The sequence below is a fragment of the Culex pipiens genome, unplaced genomic scaffold (genome assembly GCF_016801865.2).
Source record: "Culex pipiens pallens isolate TS unplaced genomic scaffold, TS_CPP_V2 Cpp_Un0003, whole genome shotgun sequence".
Taxonomy (NCBI): domain Eukaryota; kingdom Metazoa; phylum Arthropoda; class Insecta; order Diptera; family Culicidae; genus Culex; species Culex pipiens.
In genome coordinates this window covers 928,047-951,240 of record NW_026292820.1, presented here as the reverse complement: position 1 = coordinate 951,240, position 23,194 = coordinate 928,047, and the positions used below count along the sequence as shown (strand labels likewise).

Here is a 23,194-nt window from a genome sequence, read left to right as displayed (position 1 = left end):
CACATGACCAGTCTGCCCAAGAACTATGCAAGAAGCATGTTGAAATGGTGGCAAATTTTCGATTCGGACAGTGCATGTGTTTAAATGGGGAGAAAGACCGCAATGTAGTACCGCCCCTTTCAAATGTTGCTCCAGCCAGCCCAGTCACGAAATATTCTAGCAGAGCTGGTTCTGCTAAAACCCTGCTAGAACGGTGGAGCATTTCTGCTAGAATGCTGTAAGAATTTCCAGCTTTGTTAGAACTGTGCTAGATCGTCGTAACTGGGAGATTTCTACCACTTGAAGCAGTGTATGCACTTGGTAACAAACCAGTCAAGGAAAATTTCAAATGGGCAACAACAGCAGCGAAAGCAAGCCAGAGATGGTGTAGAAAACCCCCCAAAAAATCGCTTCGTTGTTCTGCTGTTCGTAAAAATGTTTTTTGACTCCTTTCCTTTTCGAGCTGCGTACTGGCCTTGTGTCCTAAATAGTTCCTTAGTAACTTTTTAAAATGGCGTAACCATTAATGTAAACAAACAGTCTATCCCACTTGCTCTGGTGACAGTTATCGTTGTGTAAGAGTGAGATAGAGTTATCTACGTGCGCATGTATTGCGTGTTTGAACACGAAGGGTTTTTAGGTTAAAATTTGTACCCGCCAGCAGAAACAAAGTGTGCGTGAGATCGGGCTTAGATAGCATAGATTTTGATTATACTATTTTCGAGTAGATCAATCGCCTGTAAAAACCAGCTGTTTACCACGTGCACCACCACAGCTGATTTTGACAGACGAATCATTCTACTGCCCATATTTGAAAATTCGGCTATTATGCCAAATCAAGTATTCCGAGAAAAACGCGTTTTAGTGTTTGTGATAAAATCTCCGTCAAGGCAATTTCCCATAAGAGTGGCATATTAGCCGTTTGGTTTTTCGCATCGGCAGCCAAGTCTAAGCATTATTTCAGTAAAATTCAAGTTCCAGAAGATGCGTTGGAACATCCTCTACCACCTGGTGCTAATATCTCGTTTTCACCAAAAGTGGATATTAGCCGTTTTTTCAATGGTGGGCAGTCTACTCGATTTGCCTATGTATGCGTGTCATTTTGTTACGAACTAATACACTCTCGCGCGTGGATATCTCTATGATTCGTCTGTCAAAACCAGCTGTGTCCTTTGTTATACCACGAGCACGTGGTAAACAGCTGGTTTTTACAGGCGATTGATCTACTCGATTTGCCTATGTATGTGTAAAAATAGTATAAACAAAATCAGCTGTTTGGAATTCAACCAATCACAATCGATCAAAACCAAAACAATACTTTGAATACGAATATGTACTAACACAGAATCATGGTGTGCGTGAGAGAAACCGTGGAAATCTCTATAGAGCTTTCTAAGCCCGATCTCACATACACTAGCGCACCATTTGTTTTGCTGGCTGGTACAACAAAATTTTTCGTGTACGTACACGCAATACATGCGCACATAGATAACTCTTTATTACGCGTTCGCACATTAGGGTACCATTTCATTTTGCTTTTGTGAGAGTGTGTGCGTGCAACATGGAGTTAAACTTTTTGAAAAGCCTTGGTAAGCTTCACAGCAACTGCACAGAAAGTTTAACTCCATGTTAAGATTTGACAGCTCGATAGAGATATCCACGCGCGAGAGTGTGTTAGTTCGTAACAAAATTGACACGCATACTTAGGCAAATCGAGTAGAATGATTCGTCTGTCAAAATCAGCTGTGGTGGTGCACGTGGTAAACAGCTGGTTTTTACAGGCGATTGATCTACTCGAAAATAGTATAATCAAAATCTATGCTATCTAAGCCCGATCTCACGCACACTTTGTTTCTGCTGGCGGGTACAAATTTTAACCTAAAAACCCTTCGTGTTCAAACACGCAATACATGCGCACGTAGATAACTCTATCTCACTCTTACACAACGATAACTGTCACCAGAGCAAGTGGGATAGACTGTTTGTTTACATTAATGGTTACGCCATTTTAAAAAGTTACTAAGGAACTATTTAGGACACAAGGCCAGTACGCAGCTAGAAAGGAAAGGAGTCAAAAAACATTTTTACGAACAGCAGAACAACGAAGCGATTTTTTGGGGGGTTTTCTACACCATCTCTGGCTTGCTTTCGCTGCTGTTGTTGCCCATTTGAAATTTTCCTTGACTGGTTTGTTACCAAGTGCATACACTGCTTCAAGTGGTAGAAATCTCCCAGTTACGACGATCTAGCACAGTTCTAACAAAGCTGGAAATTCTTACAGCATTCTAGCAGAAATGCTCCACCGTTCTAGCAGGGTTTTAGCAGAACCAGCTCTGCTAGAATATTTCGTGACTGGGCTGGCTGGAGCAACATTTGAAAGGGGCGGTACTACATTGCGGTCTTTCTCCCCATTTAAACACATGCACTGTCCGAATCGAAAATTTGCCACCATTTCAACATGCTTCTTGCATAGTTCTTGGGCAGACTGGTCATGTGTAACATAACCTCCATCGGCTCATAGTTTTTTTTTTTTTTTTTTTTAAGTCCTATAAGCTATTGTGTTTCATATGTTTAAAGGAACTATTCAAAAGACTCTAAATGTTAAACAGTACAATTTATTAAAAATTATTACTTTTATTGCATGAACTGTTTGATAAACTGTTTATGTTGAATAAACACTGAAGTTACAATCGCTTCGCTTCGCTAGGAGACGGTGATTTTAGCGGATTGCAGACTGGATTTTCGCCATGTGATGTGATGATTGTCTAAGCCCAAGTTGCCTAGGAATCGATAATTGGGAATAGAACCAATTCTACCTGAACCAGATTCTCACCACCATGGCAGCCGTCCATTGCCGGCCGCTCCCATCTCCACCGCGCACCAGGGACAAGGAAAGGGAATTGGAAGACGGGAAGTGTTGATGCTCCACTTTTTTAAGAGTATTAAGGGAAAATCTCCACGGTATCCTCAAGTAAGTTTCGCTTGGAGTTGGACGGTTTTTGGGAAGGTGAATGGTCTGAGGAGCCACCCTAGGCGAGTGGTAACGACCGTTGGCATTGTTGTTCGAATTCTTCGTGTGTTCTCATTTCTAATGGGAATGCTTTCAATTCTTCTCATCTCTTATTGGATGAATTCTAGCAGTCGCCCAGGCTATTTATAGCGAGGTAAGTAGGTTCATTTCAAATGCGCCTGCATGCATGCAATGCAATGCATTCTTGTATGTTCTGATATTCAACTTGCATTCAACTTTATTCTCGTCCGTTTCTTGGATTCAACTATATCAGTCTAAGTCCTACTAAAGCTACTAATGCTCCACGGTAAAGTGGAAAGCATTTTGCTTGCCAATCCTAAGGACAGAGGATCGAACCCCGCCGTGAGCTGAAGTTATTTCATTGATTCCAAATTCAATGAGTCCAGAACTTTCTCGTTGGGAGCAGATGGGTATCGAACCCAGAACCATTCGCTTATAAAGCGAACATCGTAACCATTCAGCCACGACCGCTAAACTGAATAAACACTGAAGTTACAATATAAGCAATGTGTTTCTTTGGAAAAACTCGTGCTAGTTCCGCACGAGTTTCGCTGCCATCTTGGAACTGAAACTCTAGTGTCGCACTCGATATTTTTTCAGTTCCATGCGAGTTCCACGCACACTGACAAATGACGTTCGATTGAATCAAAACTGGCACCGACGAGTGCGCTGCCCATAATTGAAAATTCGGCTATTATGCCAAATCAAGTATTCCGAGAAAAACGCGTTTTAGTGTTTGTCACCAAATCTCCGTCAAGGCAATTTCCCATAAGAGTGGCATATTAGCCGTTTGGTTTTTCGCATCGGCAGCTAAGTCTAAACACTATTTTAGTGAAATTCAAGGTTCAGAAGATGCGTTGGAACATCCTCTATCACCTGGTGCTAATATCTCGTTTTTGCCAAAAGTGGATATTAGCCGTTTTTTCAATGGTGGGCAGTGCGGCACTCAGTGCCGCACCGGCACTTCAAATGAACGTAATATTAATATTAAATCAAGTGAATTCTGCCATTTGACTATTCTGCCGTTTGACTATTCTGCCATTTGACTGTTCTGCCATTGGACTATTCTGCCGTTTGACTATTCTGCCATTTGACTGTTCTGCCATTGGACTATTTTGCCATTCAACTCTCCTGTGAATTATTTATTCTGCCATTTAACTATTCTGCCATTCAACTCTTCTGCTAATTAATTATTCCGCCATTTGATTATTCTGCCATTTGGCTGTTCTGCCATTTGACTATTCTGCCATTTAACTATTCTGCCAACTAACTATTCTGCCGTTTAGTTTTCTGCCATTTAATTTTCTGCTATTTATTTTTTCTGCTGATCAACTTTCTGCCATTTAATTTTCTGCTAAATAATTTTCTGCGAATTAATTTTTCTGCTTATTAACGTTCTGCCATTTAACTTTTCTGCTTTTTAATTTTTCTGCCTTTTGATTTTTCTGCCATTTGATTTTTCGGCTTCTTAATTTTCTGCTCATTGACCCTTTCTGCCGATTGACCTTTTCTGCCATATTATATTCTGCCATTTGACCTTTTCTGCCATTTATCATTCGGCCATTTATTTTTCTGCCGATTGAAATTTCTGCCATTTGGCATTCTGCCATTCGGCATTCTGCCGTTCGGTTTTCTGCCGATTGACCCGACCCCACTCCAAGAAGAAGTCGGATGTTGTCCAATGTTTCCGGTGCCAGCAGTACGGGCACGGGATGAGGAACTGCCATCTGGAGGCCAAGTGCGTGAAGTGTGGCGAGCGCCACCAGACGACCGCATGCGTACTCCCCGCGCGAGCCGACGTCGTGGTCAACGACGACCGCTCACAAATCCGCTGTGCTAACTGCAGCCAAAACCACACAGCGAACTACAAGGGTTGCCCCACCCGCCTCAAGTACCTGCAGGACTTGAAGGCCAAGAAGAAGACGAGTCCCGCCAGCAGAAGCAACGCTCCGAAGGTGTCTGCAGTTTCTGCGCCTGCCCCCAGGCCACTGGGTAGCGACTTGAGCCAGCTGCTCGACAGCATCGCGAATCCTGGGGTCTCGTACTCGCAAGCCGTGCAGGGCCAGCCTGAGTCGTCAACCTTGTTCACCGTCAAGGAGTTCATGTGCCTAGCCAGTGAACTCTTCACTAGGCTTTCGAATTGCCAGTCGAAGGCCATGCAATTCCTCGCCCTTAGCGAGCTCATTATCAAGTTTGTTTATAATGGCCAACCTTAGCTCGCTGAAGGTGATGAATTGGAACTGCCGTTCCATCCGCAACAAGGTTGTGGAATTTTTCCACTTCCTCGAAGCTCACGAAATCGACATCGCTGCAATCACGGAGACCTGGCTGCAGCTCAACAACTCGGTGTACCACGAAAACTACACCATTGTTCGCGCGGACCGTAACTCGCTGGATGCTGCTCGAGGGGGAGGAGTTGCACTTCTGGTGCGTAACGGGATAAAGTACTCCAAGCTCGAAACTTCGACCCGGGCAATCGAGTCCGTTGGGGTCACGATCAATGTGGATCCCGCACCAGTGAACGTTGCTGTTTACTACCCTGGCTCGACACGCAGGGCAACGCTTTGTCAGTTCCGACGCGAAATACGGCAGCTCAGCAGCATCGATGGATCAGTCTTCCTGGTGGGTGATTTGAACGCGCGGCATAGGATGTGGAACTGCACCAGGGCCAACAAGGCAGGACAAAAACTGCACCAAGAGTACGAGTCCAAGGACATCTATATACACGCTCCGGATACTCCCACCCGCTGCCCCGCTGGACGAGGGAGGCCTTCCACGTTGGACCTGGTCATCTCTAACAACCTGGTGCAGATGTCGAAGCCGATAACGCACGTCGAACTGTCTTCGGACCATCTGCCGGTCACCTTTACGATCGACGCTGACGTTCCAGTCGCCCCGGCTGGAAGACTCGTCCGATGCTTCGACAGAGCGAATTGGAGCACATTTGCTCGCTCGATCGAGCGGGAGGTCGACCTTAACGCAAGCTGGATCAACGATCTGGATCGCTCGGAGAAAATCGACGACGCCATCGACAAGTTCACCGCCATCCTCAAAGCAGCTGAGGAAGCCGCTGTCCCTTCGCGTAGGATCCTACCTCAGAAGAAGGACATTCCCGACGAGCTGAAGCTGCTAATCCGGCTGAGGAACGTGCGGCGTAGACAGTTCATCCGAAGACGGGACCCGCTCATCGGAGCGGTGGTGACCCACCTGAACAACGTCATCAGCACCAAAAGCGCCGAACACCGCTACAAAAACTTCGGCTCCTTGCTAAGGACGCTGGACAACGGCAGCAACAAGTTCTGGAAGCTTACCCGCAACCTCCGGAACACGGTCAAGTACAGCCCCCCGCTGAACGTCAACGGAGACCTCGTAGCGAGCCCTTCAGCGAAAGCCGAAGCGCTCGCGAGTGCATTCGCCGCTGCCCACAACAACGAGCAACCAGGTGATCCCGAAACATCGGCCGCTGTGGAGAACGCGCTTGGCCACATCCGAGCGACAACTCCTCCCGTGCCTCCGGCCGCCCTTGTCAAGCCGAAAGAGGTCAAGGCGATCATCAGCAAGCTCAAAAACCGGAAGTCTCCTGGGCAAGATGGAATCCGGAATACGTGCCTCAAGCAGCTACCAAGAAAAGGGTTGGTCGTCCTGACCAAAATCTTCAACGCTTGCCTGGCCTTGGGCTACTTTCCGGCCGGCTGGAAACACGCGAACGTGATCGCCATCCCAAAGGCGAACAAGGACATAACCAATCCTGGTAACTACCGCCCGATCAGCCTTTTGAGCAGCCTAAGCAAACTCCTGGAACGGGTGATCCTCGCCCGGATAAACCGTCACCTAGAGACGGAGCAACTCATCCCACACGAGCAGTTCGGCTTCAAGCCGGGGCACTCAACGGTGCACCAACTCGCCCGTATCTCGGAGATGGTAAAGCGCGGTTTCCTGGCGGGGAAGTCGACCGGCATGATCCTTCTCGACGTCGAAAAGGCCTACGACTCCGTGTGGCAGGACGCCGTGGTCTACAAGCTCTTCCGCTCAAACCTCCAGCCGTTCCTGGTCAAGATCGTCGAGTCGTTCCTGACAAAGCGGTCGTTTACGGTGACGGTGAATGGCGAGCGTTCTTCCGTCCACAATATCCCCTTCGGCGTGCCCCAAGGATCAGTGCTGAGCCCGACTCTCTACAACATCCTTACCTCCGACGTGCCGATGATCGATGGAGTGTCGTACGCATTCTTTGCGGATGACACTGCATACTTGGCATCGGATAAGGACCCGAAGATCGTCGTCACCCACCTACAAGCGGCGCATCAAGCTGAATGCTGGGAAAACCCAGTCCATCTTCTTCACCAGGAGGCGTGCTGCTCGGCACCTTCCCCGCAGATCGATCAGCGTCAACGGCCAGCCTGCAACGTGGGACGACGAAGTCACGTACCTGGGTGTGAAAATTCTATAATTCTAAAATTCTAAAATTCTAAAATTCTAAAATTCTAAAATTCTAAAATTCTAAAATTCTAAAATTCTAAAATTCTAAAATTCTAAAATTCTAAAATTTTAAAATTTTAAAATTCTAAAATTCTAAAATTCTAAAATTCTAAAATTCTAAAATTCTAAAATTCTAAAATTCTAAAATTCTAAAATTCTAAAATTCTAAAATTCTAAAATTCTAAAATTCTAAAATTCTAAAATTCTAAAATTCTAAAATTCTAAAATTCTAAAATTCTAAAATTCTAAAATTCTAAAATTCTAAAATTCTAAAATTCTAAAATTCTAAAATTCTAAAATTCTAAAATTCTAAAATTCTAAAATTCTAAAATTCTAAAATTCTAAAATTCTAAAATTCTAAAATTCTAAAATTCTAAAATTCTAAAATTCTAAAATTCTAAAATTCTAAAATTCTAAAATTCTAAAATTCTAAAATTCTAAAATTCTAAAATTCTAAAATTCTAAAATTCTAAAATTCTAAAATTCTAAAATTCTAAAATTCTAAAATTCTAAAATTCTAAAATTCTAAAATTCTAAAATTCTAAAATTCTAAAATTCTAAAATTCTAAAATTCTAAAATTCTAAAATTCTAAAATTCTAAAATTCTAAAATTCTAAAATTCTAAAATTCTAAAATTCTTTATTTATTTCAATTCGTAATATTTTTTAAAATTTTAACCTTGTAAAATCCTTGAAAATTTTCGAAAGTTAATAGATTTTTTTACTATTTAAAAATTTAAGAATTTGTCGAATTTTTTTTCTGAATTTTTAAAACTTTTAAATATAAAAAAACAATTTTTAAAACTTAAAACAAAACTTGAATTTGTATTTTTTTTTCAATTTTGTAATAATTTTTTTTAAAATTTTAGTTTGTTAAAGTTTTTTAAATTTGTATTTTATTGAATTTAAAAAAAATAAGATCTGAAAAATCAGTTTTTTTATTTTTAAAATTTTAAGAAACTTATTAAGTTTTCAAATGCGTAGAATTAAAAAATAATAATCTTTGAAATTTTAGAATTCAAAAATATAAATTATTTCAATTTTAGAATTTACAGAATTTACAATTTTGGAATTTTAGAACTCATAATTTTTAGAATGTTAGAATTCAAAATTCCAACTCGTGCGTCCAACTTTTTGGGAATTTAAGAACTTTATAATGTTAGATTTTTTGTATTTATAAATTGAAGAATTTTAGTACTTAAGAATTAAGGAATTTTAGTGTTTAAGTTTTTGTCAAATAATTTTTTTTCTTATTTTTGAATTTCAAATTTTTTCAAAAATATTTGAAGACTTTGAGAATTTGAATAAAAAATTCTAGAATTTAAGAAAAGAATACTAACAATTTGCACACACACAAAAAAATATTACGGTAATGACAAAAGTAACTTACTTTTGAATCAAAAAGTTGTTAAAATTTGCTACATTAAAAGTTTTTTTCTTGTTTTGAAAATGAAAACTTTCACTGCTACAGTTTTTGAAAATCTCATTGCTCACTGATTTAAAAGTTTTTCCTTTTAATTCGACTGTAAAATTTCTTTCATTTTGACGTTCTCGTGTAACCGTGTACGCCTAAGTCGCAAATGTAAACAAACACTTTGGTGGGTCCGGTGGTGCTGGTGAGTCTAGGACGCAAAGCAAAGCCGACCGCGGCAGTAGCCATGACTCGGACGCGGAAACCTTCGTGAGCCAAACAGCAGCAGCGGAACGCCTTCGAAGGAGGGTGGTGCAGGAGTGGGACGATGTTGAGTGCTCGAAAAGGACAAGGCCAGCTTTCTGCAGGAACTGCAGCTGTTCCACGGCCGGAATTCGTAAGAAGGAAGCTTGGGTGTTTTGGGGGGTTTGTGATTGATTTTGTTTGTTTTTGTAGGATGAGAAGTAGGAATGTGGATTCGCACCGGTTGTATTCGGTGGTGGTGGCCCGGGATTGGTGATTGAAGGTCAATTCCCGCGAGGACTGTAACGAGATCATCGAGGAGATGGCGCTGCCGAAGCGTTGCGTGAAAAACGAGATTGCGTTGAAGAAGATTAACTTCCGGTTTTTGGACAAGTACGAGAAAGTTTATTTTCACGGTGAGGAGAGGATCCGACGAAGAGGAGGACGACGAAAAGCTACATAATCGGAGGTGGTCAGCGCAGATGTTGCACTCGGTGCCGGCGGTTTACAACACCGGTGAGTATTGAGAATGTGTGCAGTGGCTAGCCAACTTCACTTACTTTCCATCTCTATTAGCAACTTCCCGCCCACAAACACTCACCTCGCGACGGCGCAGCTTCAGCCGAATGAACCTGGACAGTGAGCCAAAAAAAAATCTGTGTCATTCCCGAAGTAGGATTACGTGCTCAAAATAGAATTCCGTTCCGAGGGCCAGGCACTTTACTTTCCAGCCGGAAAACGTCGACCACCCTTCCCGAATCAACGGCCAACTCCTCCAAGACTATCCTGATTGAGGCCGGAAACGTGACCATCGTGTTACACTGCTGTCGCGCGTCGAAACCTCCATCCGGAACCGTCCTGGGGTATTCGGAAGTGACCGGTGGCGTACCGTATGAATCGGTACAGCTTGGACTCGGATATTGGCCTACCTTGAGCTGAAGCTAGTGTAGAAGCGTTAAATACAATAAAAAATGTTTTTTTAAACATACAGTTTAATTTTTTTAAATAAATGTAAAAAAACCCCTGTAGTGCTAAATGCTGTGTATTCTTGCCATAAAAGGTTTCTTTTCCAATTAAAAGTAAAATACTTTTACCAATACAACGATTTTGTTCCAAAAATGCATAGTAGTATCAAAAACTTTCCAACTTTTAAATTGAAAAGTTTGAACTTTCTACGAATATTCACCAACGCGAACTTTTAATCCAACGAGCGATCTTTCTAAATTTAGAGTAATTTTTCTTTGTGTGCAATATCAAGAAATTAAATAAATTTAGAATTTTCGAATTCTTACATTTTTATGTTCTGAAATGCTAGAATTTTACAACTTTACAATTTCATCGTTTAAGTTTTTTTAAAATTTTTAGTATTTTTGATTTTTTTATTTTTCAGTTTGGAATTATTGGATTGAAAAGTTGAGAATTTGTTATGTTCCATTCATCCTATTTTTAATTTCGACCGTCCAATCGCACTTCCAGCACACCTCCACCGTTTCTCAAACATGACTCACCAGTTCCATAAGATATGCGTCGCAACCTCCCGCGGACGGTGAAACACCAAACACCAACCGCTTCCACGATCGCGAACTGGTTCCTTCCCGTCCTGTCTTCCGGAATGGCCAGCCGAGTAAACCATATTTCCCGTCCTCCTCCTCCTCCGCCACGAAGACCGCAATCTGGAATACACACTGAAAATACGCCACACTTTTTAGTCAAGTGCCCAAACACTTGAATGATTCAATAAAGCCACATCTTAGATCTAATTTGTTTGTGTTTGAATTTCAATCCAATCCATTATCAAATTCAAGTGTTTTAGCGATTGACTTTTTGGTATTTTTTGACACCTTATTTTCATTCGGGTGGATCAAACTTTTCAAGTGTTTTGCTCATGAATTTACCCCACTGTGCTGAACTATTCAAAGTGATGAGGAAAACACTTGAAATTGATCTTGTTTTGATTTGAAATGCAGTTTCGTGACAGCTTCGTCAGACTTTGCTTCGTTTCTTCATTTGCGTTTTGGCGGTCCGGTGTGTTCGTTTTTCGCAGGCCCGAATGACCGCGTGAGTTCGCTGCCGCCATGTTCCTGCCCAGTAAATTGCCTGCCCGGTTTGTGGCCGCGAAGACGAGCATCGCCACAAGGCTGGGTCCTCGGGCTCAGGATCCGTATGGCCAGCGGAAGGGCTCGGTCTCCCGGACCCGGAATAAGGCCAACTTTGGCGATAGAGGTGGTTTTCCGGAGATTCACGAACTTGGTGAGTGGGAGAAAGATTTTTCTGTGAGGTTTTGTTTTGATTTGATTTTTGGTTTTATTGTGTGATTTGCAGGAATGATGCGAAAGAGCTGCAGAAACACCCGCCAGGCGCTGGAGAATCGGTGTCGGTGAGGACAAGAAGCGGTGAGAAGCAAGATTCGCATGCATTCCACCCAGGGGCCAAGCAATGCGTCATTCGGATGGTCAAGGCACAGTTTGATTCGATGGAACAAACCGCGGTTCCGAATCAACAAGAAGATTCCCCGGGGGCCTCCATCTCCGCAGAAAGCGGTGGTGGCGAACAACCCGAACCTTACCAGGAGGACGATCCTAAGAGCAGAGACAACCGGAAGAAGAGACAATTCAACAACAAAAACAAATTTCCATTTTTGACAAGCAAAGTTGATAGAAAATAAAAGCTGTCAAATTAATTGCATGACGCAACTTCATCTATTTTTTTAACAAACCGAAATCCTTTTCTATTCCACACAAACATGGATTGATTATAGAAGGAAAACCCATTTAAAACCAATAGATATAATGTAGTTTTTCATGTGACACAACACATCAAATTCAAGTGTTGTGCTATTGAATTGACAGCATCCTAAGGTGCCCAAAATTCAAGTGTTTTGCGATTGATTTTTGAGTGCTTTGTACAGCAGGGCCAGATCATGTGTAGAACACTTCGTTAAGCTGTGTAAGTTTTGCTCAGTGCAAGACAATTTGATTCGGTCGCTCGCCTACTCCGGCCGGAACTTTCCGGCAGAAAAAGTAATTCAACCTAGAACACAACTTACCTTTAAACTGTCCAAAATCCTCCCAAAGCCTAAAACCAACAACAACTGGTTCGACTCGGTTGCAATCAAGTCCGAACAAGATCAACAGAAGAGAACTGTCAAACTGTTTGCGTCGACGATAATCGACGTCGAATTGAAGGTAAATCGATTGAAAAAACCATGTCGAGCATGTCGAGTGTTTGTCGTCCGTTTGTCGTCCTTTCGACCAATCGAAAAACGGTAAAATAACAACCGTACGACAACTCGTACGACGTGCGACATTTTTCAAACAGGGTTGGTGCACAAAGCACTGGCCATCGGGCACTATGGTACATTGGGTGGCCAAGTTTCAAAAAAGTGACCTTCTCCAAATATTTTTTGGTATTTTTTTTCTCGAAAATAAACATTCTAACTAAGGAAAATCCAAATTTTCAAAGCTCTAAGTTTGTTCATTACGGAGATACGCAAGCTGAAAGCCAAAAAATGGAGTTAAAATCTAGCGTTTTTCGTAAAAAAAAAGCTGATTGTTTAATTTTAACAAAGCTCAGCCATTTTAAATATTTTATTAGGACAATTCTCGGGAGAGTTTTCAAAAAGCCGTAAGAGCCACCGCGACCTCGGACACTAATTTTCGTTTTTTTTGAAAATGAGACAAAATTTCATTAATTTTTAGTTTGGGGATTGAAATTACGGAGGAAGCGTCGCCGACAGAAGTTCTACAGTAAAAAGGCAATAAAAAACCGGACCTTAGTTGATCTTCAATTAATTATTGCTTCGTTTTAGGCCATCGTCATCGGTACCGTAGCAGACAATTTTCCAAGGATCTAACCCGGATGGTTCACGAGTAGGATCCGCGAATTGCGACCAACGAGTCGTCGCAAACTTCGAGCGCGAGGAACCCAAACTCCGCAGACGAACTAAACGGTATCTACTTGACGGTGAACCGGGCTAGCAACGACGCGCTAGAAGAAATCATCGATCACAGCGGAATGCTCTCTTCGGTCGACCTGATGCAGGCCAAGATGAAGGTAGTTTTTGAAAATTTGGTGAAAATGCAGCCCAACACTCGCTGCGATATCATACGACCCGGCCCCTGCTCCCGGAGGACGACGCCATCCTTGAGGATCTGGTCTTCCCAGCCAACGTAGTGATGCCGAACAATCATGAACGACCAGCTCATCGTGGGAAGCATAAACACAAGCAGAAGATAGTCTATTTATTGTTTTAAATCAAGCAACTCTAAGCCAAAAGTACTAACACGCAGCAAAATTGAAAAATACAAAAAAATAATTGCATTTTTATGTATGTGCCGATGCATGACATGCATCTTTCTTCCTTTTTTCATTTAATTCATAGAAATGAATAGTTAATAGTCCGAAACGACTGCACAACACAGTGCCGTTCTGCCGCCTTGAGGGCAAAAACGCCAACGCAACCGCCAGCAGCCATCCGGCCACGGGGAAATCCCTTATTCAAAGAGACTGAAGCCCACGTCGTCATGCTCCTCGGTTCGGACACCTCCTTCTTCTTTTCCTCCTTCTTCTCCTCGGCGGCAGCGGTCGGGGCAGCACCACCGGACGGCATCTCGCGACCGGAAGCGATCAGTTCCTCGACGGACTTGACCTTTAGCTCGTTAATCACCTTGTTGACGCGGGTCGAGTCGGCCTCGTTACCGACTGAGCTCAGATCTTATCAGTGTAGGCATTTCCGGCGAGGCAAAAGGTATGCAGCCTTGTCACGTATTTGAAACAATCAGTATTTCGGAGGGAAGAGACGTCCGCTTAGCTTGAGGTGTCGTACAAGAAGGAAGGTATATTTCCAAAGTTCAGTATTACACAGGTCTGGCAGAATCGTAGATGACGTTTCTCAACCGAGGGGTGCCACGATTGTGGCGTAGGGTTACCACAGTTCTCACCCCTACATGTTTTTGATAACAATTCTTCATTTTATCGAAAACAACAAAACAAAATCTATGTACACTCTTTTTCAAACATTAGGCAAAAAAGATCTATTCAAAAACTCAACTCTAATCCGATAAGATCAAAAAACCTAACAATTATCATACAATCTGACAACTTATCAAAGCACTCTATTAGGAAAAAATATCTAAACAATTCAACCAACAATTCAACAAGATATCAAAAAAACCTAATAGTAGACAAAATTTGAATCTTTCTTATGTCTTTTCGATCGCGCCGATCGACGCAAAACGCGATTATCAAATGATGGAACTAAGTGATCCGGAAGCCGCCTTGTGGATGTGCCTTCGACGGGATCATGATCAAACTGGGAATCAACGCTCGACCGCCGATCGCTTGAAATTTCTTCTGCACGTTCACACTCCAAATCGACCTCACGATCGACATCAACATCCATGGCGTGCGAATCGTCCGCGAAAATACTCGAATCCGCAGCGAATCCGTAAAAACTATCGTCTCCATCTTCGTAATCAGCATCACCGTACTGCTCTCTCCCCCTCTTAGATCCTCGGCGCTCGCTTCGTGTCGTGAACACGCACTTCCGCCGACTGTCCTCCTTCGGCGCTTCTTTCAGCTGGTTGCGGTGAGCGAGATACGTACGACCAGCGAGGGAAAGTATTGGGAGAAACACGTCTTACAAAACTTGATAATAACCACCTCCTGATGGCCGTAGGTCTGAAATTTTTAAAATAAACGGAATCACCAGGACTCAAACGATCAACCCAATCAACTTTCCGACTCTTCACATGACGATCACAAACATCAACAACATCTTTCTCCACGTCCCGTGGCGTCAAGTGTTTACTTAAACTATTCTTTGGATGGATCAAGTCCAACAGCGTCTTTGGTTTAAAACTAAACAACCTCTCGGAAGGAAACGAAGAACCATCTTCCAAACAAGTATTCCGATAGCTAAACAGAAAACATGAAACCAAATCCTCAGTAGTCAACTTATTCATCTCTGGATCCAACAACAACTTTTTCAAACCATCCTTTGCCAGTCTAACCATGCGCTCAGCCTGTCCATAGAGTAATCTACGTGCGCATGTATTGCGTGTACGTACACGAAAAAGATTGAGGTTAAATTTTGTCCGGACAGCAAAATCAAATGGTGCGCTAGTGTGTGTACGCGAAACGTCATAAAGCTCTATTGCTGGATGGATTGTACGGTGGAGACTTCATAACAACAACTTTGTTCTTTTCGAAAAACTCAATCAACTCCCTCGAATTGAACGGTGGTCCACCATCTGTCACAACAACATCTGGCAATCCAAACCTAGCAAAGAAACTGATAAACTTTGACTGTACTGTTCTAGCATCTGTACTAAACTTCATGTACCGTAAACTGGGGTCAATCGGGACACATGGGGCGAATTGGGACAGCAGTTTTAACCATGTTGGAGCACAGTATTTTGATTTTTCTGGTTGGTTTCGGTTAGAACCAGGCTTGTGAAATGTACCGTCGAGTGACATTTTTTCTGTGACATTCATGCTGTGCAGCACCTACCGTCACACTAACCATTTGTGACGAGACCGTCGATGATGCGTTGCGCGAAAGTCGTCGCAAATACACGCCAAAACCGTCACGCTACCATCGCTACACTACGTTCGTCGCACGACGGTAGTCTTTGACGGTCAATGGTGATATTCATGCCGAATGTTGTCGTTCCTGTGTTCCTGTACGGGAGTGTCGTTGTTGACAAAAGCTTCAGTTAATGAAAGTGTGAGTGCACTGAGATAAGGGACCATCCATAAACCACGTGGACACTTCTTTGAAATCTCAGACTCCCCCCGCTCCTCGCCCCCTCGTGGACAATTTCCATACAAAACAAATATTTTTTGTATGGAGCTTGGACAATCGCTAAACGCCCCCCCCCCCCCAATAAACCACGTGGACTCCTACCACATGGTAGGTGTCCACGTGGTTTATGTATTGTCGAGAAACCACGTAATAATTTAGAAAAGTGGGTGGATTTAAGGGGGGGTGGTTGTTGGTATCGCGTAAACTTTCCAAGTTTACCAAAAAAAACATTAACATCAAATCGTCAGCTGTGTGCTATCTTGTGACAACGACCATTTAGTACTATTCGAGAAAATCGATTTTTAAAGTTTGATGATAAATATTTTCAGAACTATGAATGGTAGAGCCAAACCTTTTGAAGCAATCGGTTCGTATACTATGGCTTAACAAACGCTCCAAGTTTCAACTAATTTGGTTACACCAGTTAAAAGATACAGTAAATTATGTAATCATAAATCTGAAAAGCACGTGTCACAAGTGTGTTTCTAAAGTAAAATTGTACTACGTGTCACAAGTGTGCACAGAATTTCCATACAAACTAAAATAGACATAAATCAATAGTTTAACCGACTTTATCAGTTTATTTTCAAAAACAAAAGATTGCATTGCTTTTAGAAAGTGCGTATCAACATAAATTTGTGAAAAACAAGACAAATTTTCCACATTTTCCAACAACATGTATGATGTGTCACAAGTGTGCACGATCATTTTGATGATAAATTGGTCTATGTCACAAGTGTGTATTGCGATTTCCGGGAAACGGAAGCGAGTTTCCAATATCGGGTTAAAGCATCCTGTAGTGTTTGTTAAGTATAGCAAAACGTCATCATTAACTCATTTTCGACCAAAATGGTCTATGTCACAAGATAGCACACAGCTGACGAAATGAAGAAATTGCTATTGTTACGTCGACCACGTGGTCTGAGAACAAACCTGGGTCTTGGTGTTGAACATTAGATCAATGTGTTCTTAGATGTTCTGGGTCATCCGAGAACTTCTTGGAGTTAAGACCAGTGAGTCTACCGCCGTAACAAGCAAGAGGTCGGCAATGTTTGACCACGGATCATACCTGCATAGCATCAGTGAGTATGGTAGACTGCTCTGCTGTTATGTTGGGTTGTTCTGGGTCATCCGAAAATTCCCTGGAGTTATGATCAGTGGGTCTACCACCGTAACAAGCAAGAGGTCGGAGATTTTGGACCAAGGATCATACCCGAAGTTGACTTTATATCTGTCGGCCACTATTGCTAGTATCAACCACTACAAGAACTTCGCCACCCTGAGTTCCTAAGTGTACGAAGGTATGGCATGGAGCGAAGGCGTCGAATACCCCACCGCGGGATTTTAACCGGCGACCTCTTGATTTTTAGTCCAGTGCGCGGTCCGGCATCCACATGGGTGGGACTTGCTTGTTACGACGGTAGACCCACAGATCATAACTCCAGGGATTTCTAGGACGACAGAACATCCCAGCATAACAGCTGAGTAGTCTACTATACTCACTGATGCTATGCGGGTATGACCCATGGTCCAACATTGCCAACTTCTTGCTTGTTACGGCGGTAGACCTACAGATCATAACTTCAGGGAGTTCTTGGATGACCCAGAACATCCTAACAAAACAACAGAGTTGTCTATCGTACTCACTGATGCTATGCGGATATGATATTATTTTGGATATGGTCCAAAATCTCCGACCTCTTGCTTATTACGGCAGTAGACCTACAGATCATAACTCCAAAGAGTCCTTGGAATACCCAGAACATCCCAACATAACAGCAAAGTAGTCTACCATACTCACTGATGCTATGCGGGTATGATCCGTGGTCAAGCATTGCCGACCTCTTGCTTGTTACGGTGGTAGACCTTCAGATCATAACTCCAGGGAGTTCTTGAATGACCCAGAACATCCTAACAAAACAACAGAGTTGTCTACCGTACTCACTGATGCTATGCGGATATGATATTATTTTGGATATGGTCCAAAATCTCCGACCTCTTGCTTATTACGGCAGTAGACCTACAGATCATAACTCCAAAGAGTCCTTGGAATACCCAGAACATCCCAACATAACAGCAAAGTAGTCTACCATACTCACTGATGCTATGCGGGTATGATCCGTGGTCAAGCATTGCCGACCTCTTGCTTGTTACGGTGGTAGACCTTCAGATCTTAACTCCAGGGAGTTCTTGAATGACCCAGAACATCCTAACAAAACAGCAGAGTAGTCTACCATACTTACTGATGCTATGCGGGTATGATCCATGGTCCAAAATCTCCGACCTCTTGCTTATTACGGCAGTAGACCTACAGATCATAACTCCAGGGAGTCCTTGGAATACCCAGAACATCCCAACATAACAGCAGAGTAGTCTACCATACTCACTGATGCTATGCGGGTATGTTCCGTGGTAAAAAATCACCATTTTGTATACCCGTACTGTTCGATGATCAGGGTTGTTAAAATATCAAAATATCAGCTCTCAGCAACTACAATTATCTCGCCTGAATATTCATGCCTCAAATACAACTGCTCTTCTCTCTTCATTGAAACTCTCAGCGCCGAACATAGCCGAACACGTTTTCATGTTTACACACTCGCGATTGACATTTTCCTTTTCTCTCTCATTCCCGCTTCCACGATCATCCTACCGCGACAGCGTTTAACCACAAAAGCCGCCACAAAACCAATTTCGCAAACGCCGTTTTATCGGGACGTCATGCGTGGTCGGCTCCTAATCGCCATCTCGCGTTCTCTCAATGCAGTTTTCGGAGAGATTGGGAGACTCAGCGGTGAGAGCGCAGAGTCGAGGAAAAGGGGAGGAGTGATAAAGAGAGAGAATGACATCGCTGTGAATTACGAGACACAAGAAGAGATCTCACAGGCTATAGTGACGGCCGCTATACTCTCGGATATTTTTGGTGCAGAGATAATCTATTGATAGCTTTTTTATCACTCATTTGCAACACTGTCGATGATGGTCGCGCACGATGGTCATTCCTATGAACTTCACAGAGGGTAGCTGTGATCGTCGCGCGACGTTCATGCGAAGCATGTAGTCGTGACCGTAGCGGTGACGTGCGAAGCGAAGATGTTGCATGACGGTTGTCGCGACATTCTCTTTGTCCGTGTTGCGTCGACGGTCTGCTTGCATGTGACGGTAGTTTTTTTGGTCGACATTTTACAAGCCTGGTTAGAACAGACTCAGGCCAACAAAATGCGTACATCCATTTCCAAAATTAAAAGCTTTAAGTGCTCTAAAAACTGCTGTCCCTATTCAGACTGTAGTCCCGATTCACCCCAGATTACGGTACTCAACTTCAATCCATTTTGAAAAACTGTCAACAATAACTAGAAAAACTTTTTTGTCAAAGTGAAAAAAATCTGCATGAATTCTAGCAAAAGGCTTCGTTGTTGGAATCCAAGGAGAATGAGGAACTTGCTTCGGAACAACATTCATCTGGCAACAAACATGGCAAGATTTAACAAAACTTTCAATATCACCGTTCATGCCGAACCAATAAACTGTTCGACGTGCCAACTGTTTGATCTTCGTTATACCAGAATGATTCCGATGCAACAACTTTAGAATCTGTTTCTGCAAACTATACGGAACAACAACACGATCTTGATACAACAAGCAACCATCAACAAACTCCAAATCTTGATGTTGAGCATAAACATTCAACAAACTACGCTCCAACTTATCTGGCCAACCATGCTGCATGTAACTCAAAATCTTCTGCAACCATTTGTCCTTCTTTGTCTCATTCGCTATCAAAACATGGTCCAGTGGAAACTCGTTGTAAACATTTAAGGTCTTAATAAACTCATTTTGAAGCGAAAGTGGAACTTCTTCTGGCAAAGGAAATCTTGAGCAGAAATCTGCGTTGCCCATTTTTGATGACGGTCTGTAAACAATCTCAAACTTGTAAATATTGAGTTCCAAAACATATCTCTGCAAACGCGTCACAAACAAACTATTCTTTCCTTCTTTGCCAAAAATACCAACCAAAGGTTTATGATCCGTATACACAGTAAACTCTTTGCCAAACAAAAACTTATGAAACTTTTTAATGGTGCAAACAACAGCAAGTGCCTCCAAGTGCATAATTGGGTAGGATTTCTGGGCTTTTGTCAAACTAAACGAAGTGAAACTTATTGGTCTTTCCTCACCATTGATTTCATGCGCTATCACTCCACCTAACCCGTAACTACAAGCGTCAGTAACAACAACAACCGGCTTTTCAGGATCAAACAACTCTAACATCTTTGAATTGAGCAAGGCTTGTTTACAATCTTCAAAGACACGACTACAATCACCAGTCCAAACAAACTTAACGTCTTTTTTTAATAAACGATACAAACAACTGAGGCGAGAAGACAAATGGGGAATAAATTTACCGTAGTAATTCAACAACCCCAAAAATGCTTTAAGCTCTGAAACATTACTCGGAATTTTTGCCCTCCGAATCGTCTCAACCTTATCTGGACACGGCGACAAACCATCACTTGTCAACACATGTCCCAGAAACAACAAACTTGAAACAAACCATTTGCATTTCTTAAAATTGACTTTAACATTGGATTTAGAAAGACGATCTAAAACCAAGTAAAGCTTACTCTTACAGTCTTCAAAGTCTTTGCCTGCAATCAACACATCGTCTAAATAACAGTAAACACCAACAATGCCCTTCAAAATTTGCTCCATGATCTTCTAAAAAATTGCCGCACTTGAGGAAGCACCTTGCGGTAAACGATTGTACAAAAACAAACCCTTTATAGTGTTAATCACCATCAACTTTCTTGATTTCTTCGACAACAACAACTGTGTATACGCACCAGTCAAATCTAGCGAGCAAAACACCTTAGCTCCAGCCAGAGAGGCAAACAAATCTTGAGGCAACGGAAGTGGATAAGTATTAGGAATGATGACCTTGTTAATCGAAACTTTACAATCGATCACCATCCTAATTCCACCATCTTTTTTAACCACGATGATCACCGGAGACGCCCACTCACTTGCGTCAACCGGAGTTATGACGCCATCTTTCTCCAAACTTTCTAAATGTTGATAAACTTGCTCCCTGAGCCTTAATGGAACGTCATAAGCCCTCTTGAAAATCGGTGTATCATCCTTCAATACAAGATCAGCCTCAAAACCTTTAATCGGCGTAGCAAGAGATTTGTCAAAAACACTAGCAAACTTACTTTCAACATCAGCTAAAACTTGGTCCGCCGCAGTCGCTAGTTGATTCACCTGGCAGGTATCTCCAAACGTGTTGCGCCATCCAGGGAAGAAAACGTCCAGCCAATCACGACCTAACAGAGGTACAAACTCGTTGAAACTTCTCAAAACAATCAGAGAAACTGTCTGTCGTTTGCCGTTTAATTCCACCAGGACATAAAACTGTCCCTCGACCTTCAAACTACTGCCGTTGATAACCGCGAGCTTCTTATTACACTTCTCTAACGGAATGTGGTTAAACATCTGGCTGTAAGTAGACCAGCAAACCACCGAGACAGCCGCACCACAGTCAACCTCCATCGACAACAACAATCCTGCAACAACAACCTTTCTAAAACACGGCTCGTTGACTTTGTTTACCGATGCGATGCTTAAACACTGCATGTCGCACTCATCATCAGTAAACGACCGATTAAACTTGTCGCGCGATTGTTTTTGTTGACTAGCCGACTGCTGCTTCGCTGCTGGCTGCTCATCAACAAACTTCACATGCTTCTTGTTCTTGGGCAAATCGTAGCAGTAAGATCTGGAGTGGCCATTACGACGGCAAAACGTACAGAAAAACTTTTTCTTAGATGCTTCACGCTTTCTGCGGTCAAACGAACCAGAACGACTCCGACTCCGTCCCCGCAGATCGCGTCCTCTGCTGCGAGATCGATTCCTGTTATCCGGGGCTGCACCATCACGTCGACCCAGTCGATTCAACACACTTGCGCGCCTCGATTCACCAGAAATCAGCTTCTTCCTCGCGTTGTTGGCTTCACGGTTCATAATCAACTTCTCGACTCGGGCAAGAGACAAATCATCCTCGTCAAACATGTTCTCCTGCAACACAGAGTCAGCCATCCCACAGATCAGCCTGTCGCGGATCGCAACGTCCTTAAAAGCACCAAAATCGCACAGCTCCGCGTGCTGTTTGACATCCAGAATGAAATCTTCCGCCGATTCGTACAGCCCTTGCTTGCGGTTGTAAAATTGGAACCGCTGGATAAAACCGGCAACCTGCTTATCGTAGCGCTTCAACAAGGCGTCGGTGATTTCCTTGAACGTAAGCTGTTTGAGGTCCTTACTTGGAAACAAACGTTTTATTTCCTTATAAACCTCACGATTGCATGCTGCCATGAACGACGTCATCTTGTCCTTGTCTTCTGTCACTTTGTGATGCGCAAACACCCATTCCAATTGTTCCAGGAACTGCGAGAATGGAACCGTGCCCGGGATGAAAGGCTCGATGTTGAAAGGCATCTTGGAGTCTGACATGGCAAAATAAAACAAAACTGAGATACAAAATCGTTCTCAAACTAAAAGCAACACAAAACTAAAAGTTGCAAACGAAAAACGCACAAATTAAAATTCAAATGTCGCACAGAGCATAAACAACAGTGCGACAACTCGTGCAACAACCCCGTGCAACACAAAAATGTAGCACAACTTGCAGTGTGTGTATCTTATGCGCTGTGTGATAGTGTGTGTAAAATGTATCAGCACAAAAGAACACTGCCGCCTATTATCTTGCTTGCTAGGCAAAAGAAAATGGCGAAAACAAAATGACAAACGCAATTTTCTCAAAAACGTGGTCTCCTTCTCGTAGCAAAACGTAATTGTACTTACGTAGTTTTTAGGTTACTTCACCCGTCAAAACCTCGTTGAAAAACCACGCAGGAAACCCGCAAAACGTCCAAACGCTGCTACACGTCTTCTCCGAAACCTGATGTCCGCAAACGCACCTTTCTCTACCGAAACTGAAGTCCGTTCCGCCGGGGATAATCCGGGAAAAACCAGGAAACAAACGGCAAAAGCCCGGCCAAGAACAGGAACGCCGCTAAACTTCCAACTCACTTTTCCTACGTCGCCACTGAAACAATCAGTATTTCGGAGGGAAGAGACGTCCGCTTAGCTTGAGGTGTCGTACAAGAAGGAAGGTATATTTCCAAAGTTCAGTATTACACAGGTCTGGCAGAATCGTAGATGACGTTTCTCAACCGAGGGGTGCCACGATT

At 42.9% G+C, this 23,194-nt stretch overlaps 1 protein-coding gene and 1 long non-coding RNA gene across 5 annotated transcripts; one reads left to right on the top strand and one right to left on the bottom strand.

Annotated features, from left to right (window-relative positions):
* The first annotated feature begins 8,693 nt into the window (after positions 1-8,693).
* LOC128093701 (uncharacterized) lies at positions 8,694-9,849 on the top strand. The gene is made up of 3 exons (XR_008212685.1): positions 8,694-9,293; positions 9,353-9,655; positions 9,716-9,849. It is a non-coding gene; the product is annotated as an uncharacterized LOC128093701 (long non-coding RNA).
* A 105-nt stretch (positions 9,850-9,954) lies between these two features.
* LOC128093699 (uncharacterized protein K02A2.6-like) lies at positions 9,955-23,187 on the bottom strand. Of its 4 annotated transcripts, XM_052711364.1 has the most exons (4): positions 21,800-23,187; positions 21,158-21,268; positions 10,648-10,824; positions 9,955-10,080 (listed from the first exon to the last, which is right to left on the bottom strand). In XM_052711364.1, the coding sequence occupies exons 1-4, from the start codon at positions 22,452-22,454 to the stop codon at positions 9,956-9,958; spliced, it is 1,068 nt and encodes a 355-aa protein (XP_052567324.1). In that variant the 5' UTR covers positions 22,455-23,187; the 3' UTR covers position 9,955. The 4 variants fall into 4 exon arrangements, with proteins under 4 accessions (XP_052567324.1, XP_052567322.1, XP_052567323.1 ...); XM_052711362.1 differs by having other exon boundaries at positions 21,158-23,187; XM_052711363.1 differs by lacking the exons at positions 9,955-10,080; positions 10,648-10,824 and having other exon boundaries at positions 20,664-21,268.
* Positions 23,188-23,194: the final 7 nt, after the last annotated feature.

Coding starts and splice junctions, on each gene's coding strand:
- LOC128093699 (XM_052711361.1), bottom strand. CDS start 22,439: ATGCCTTTCAACATCGAGCCTTTCATCCCGGGCACGGTTCCATTCTCG.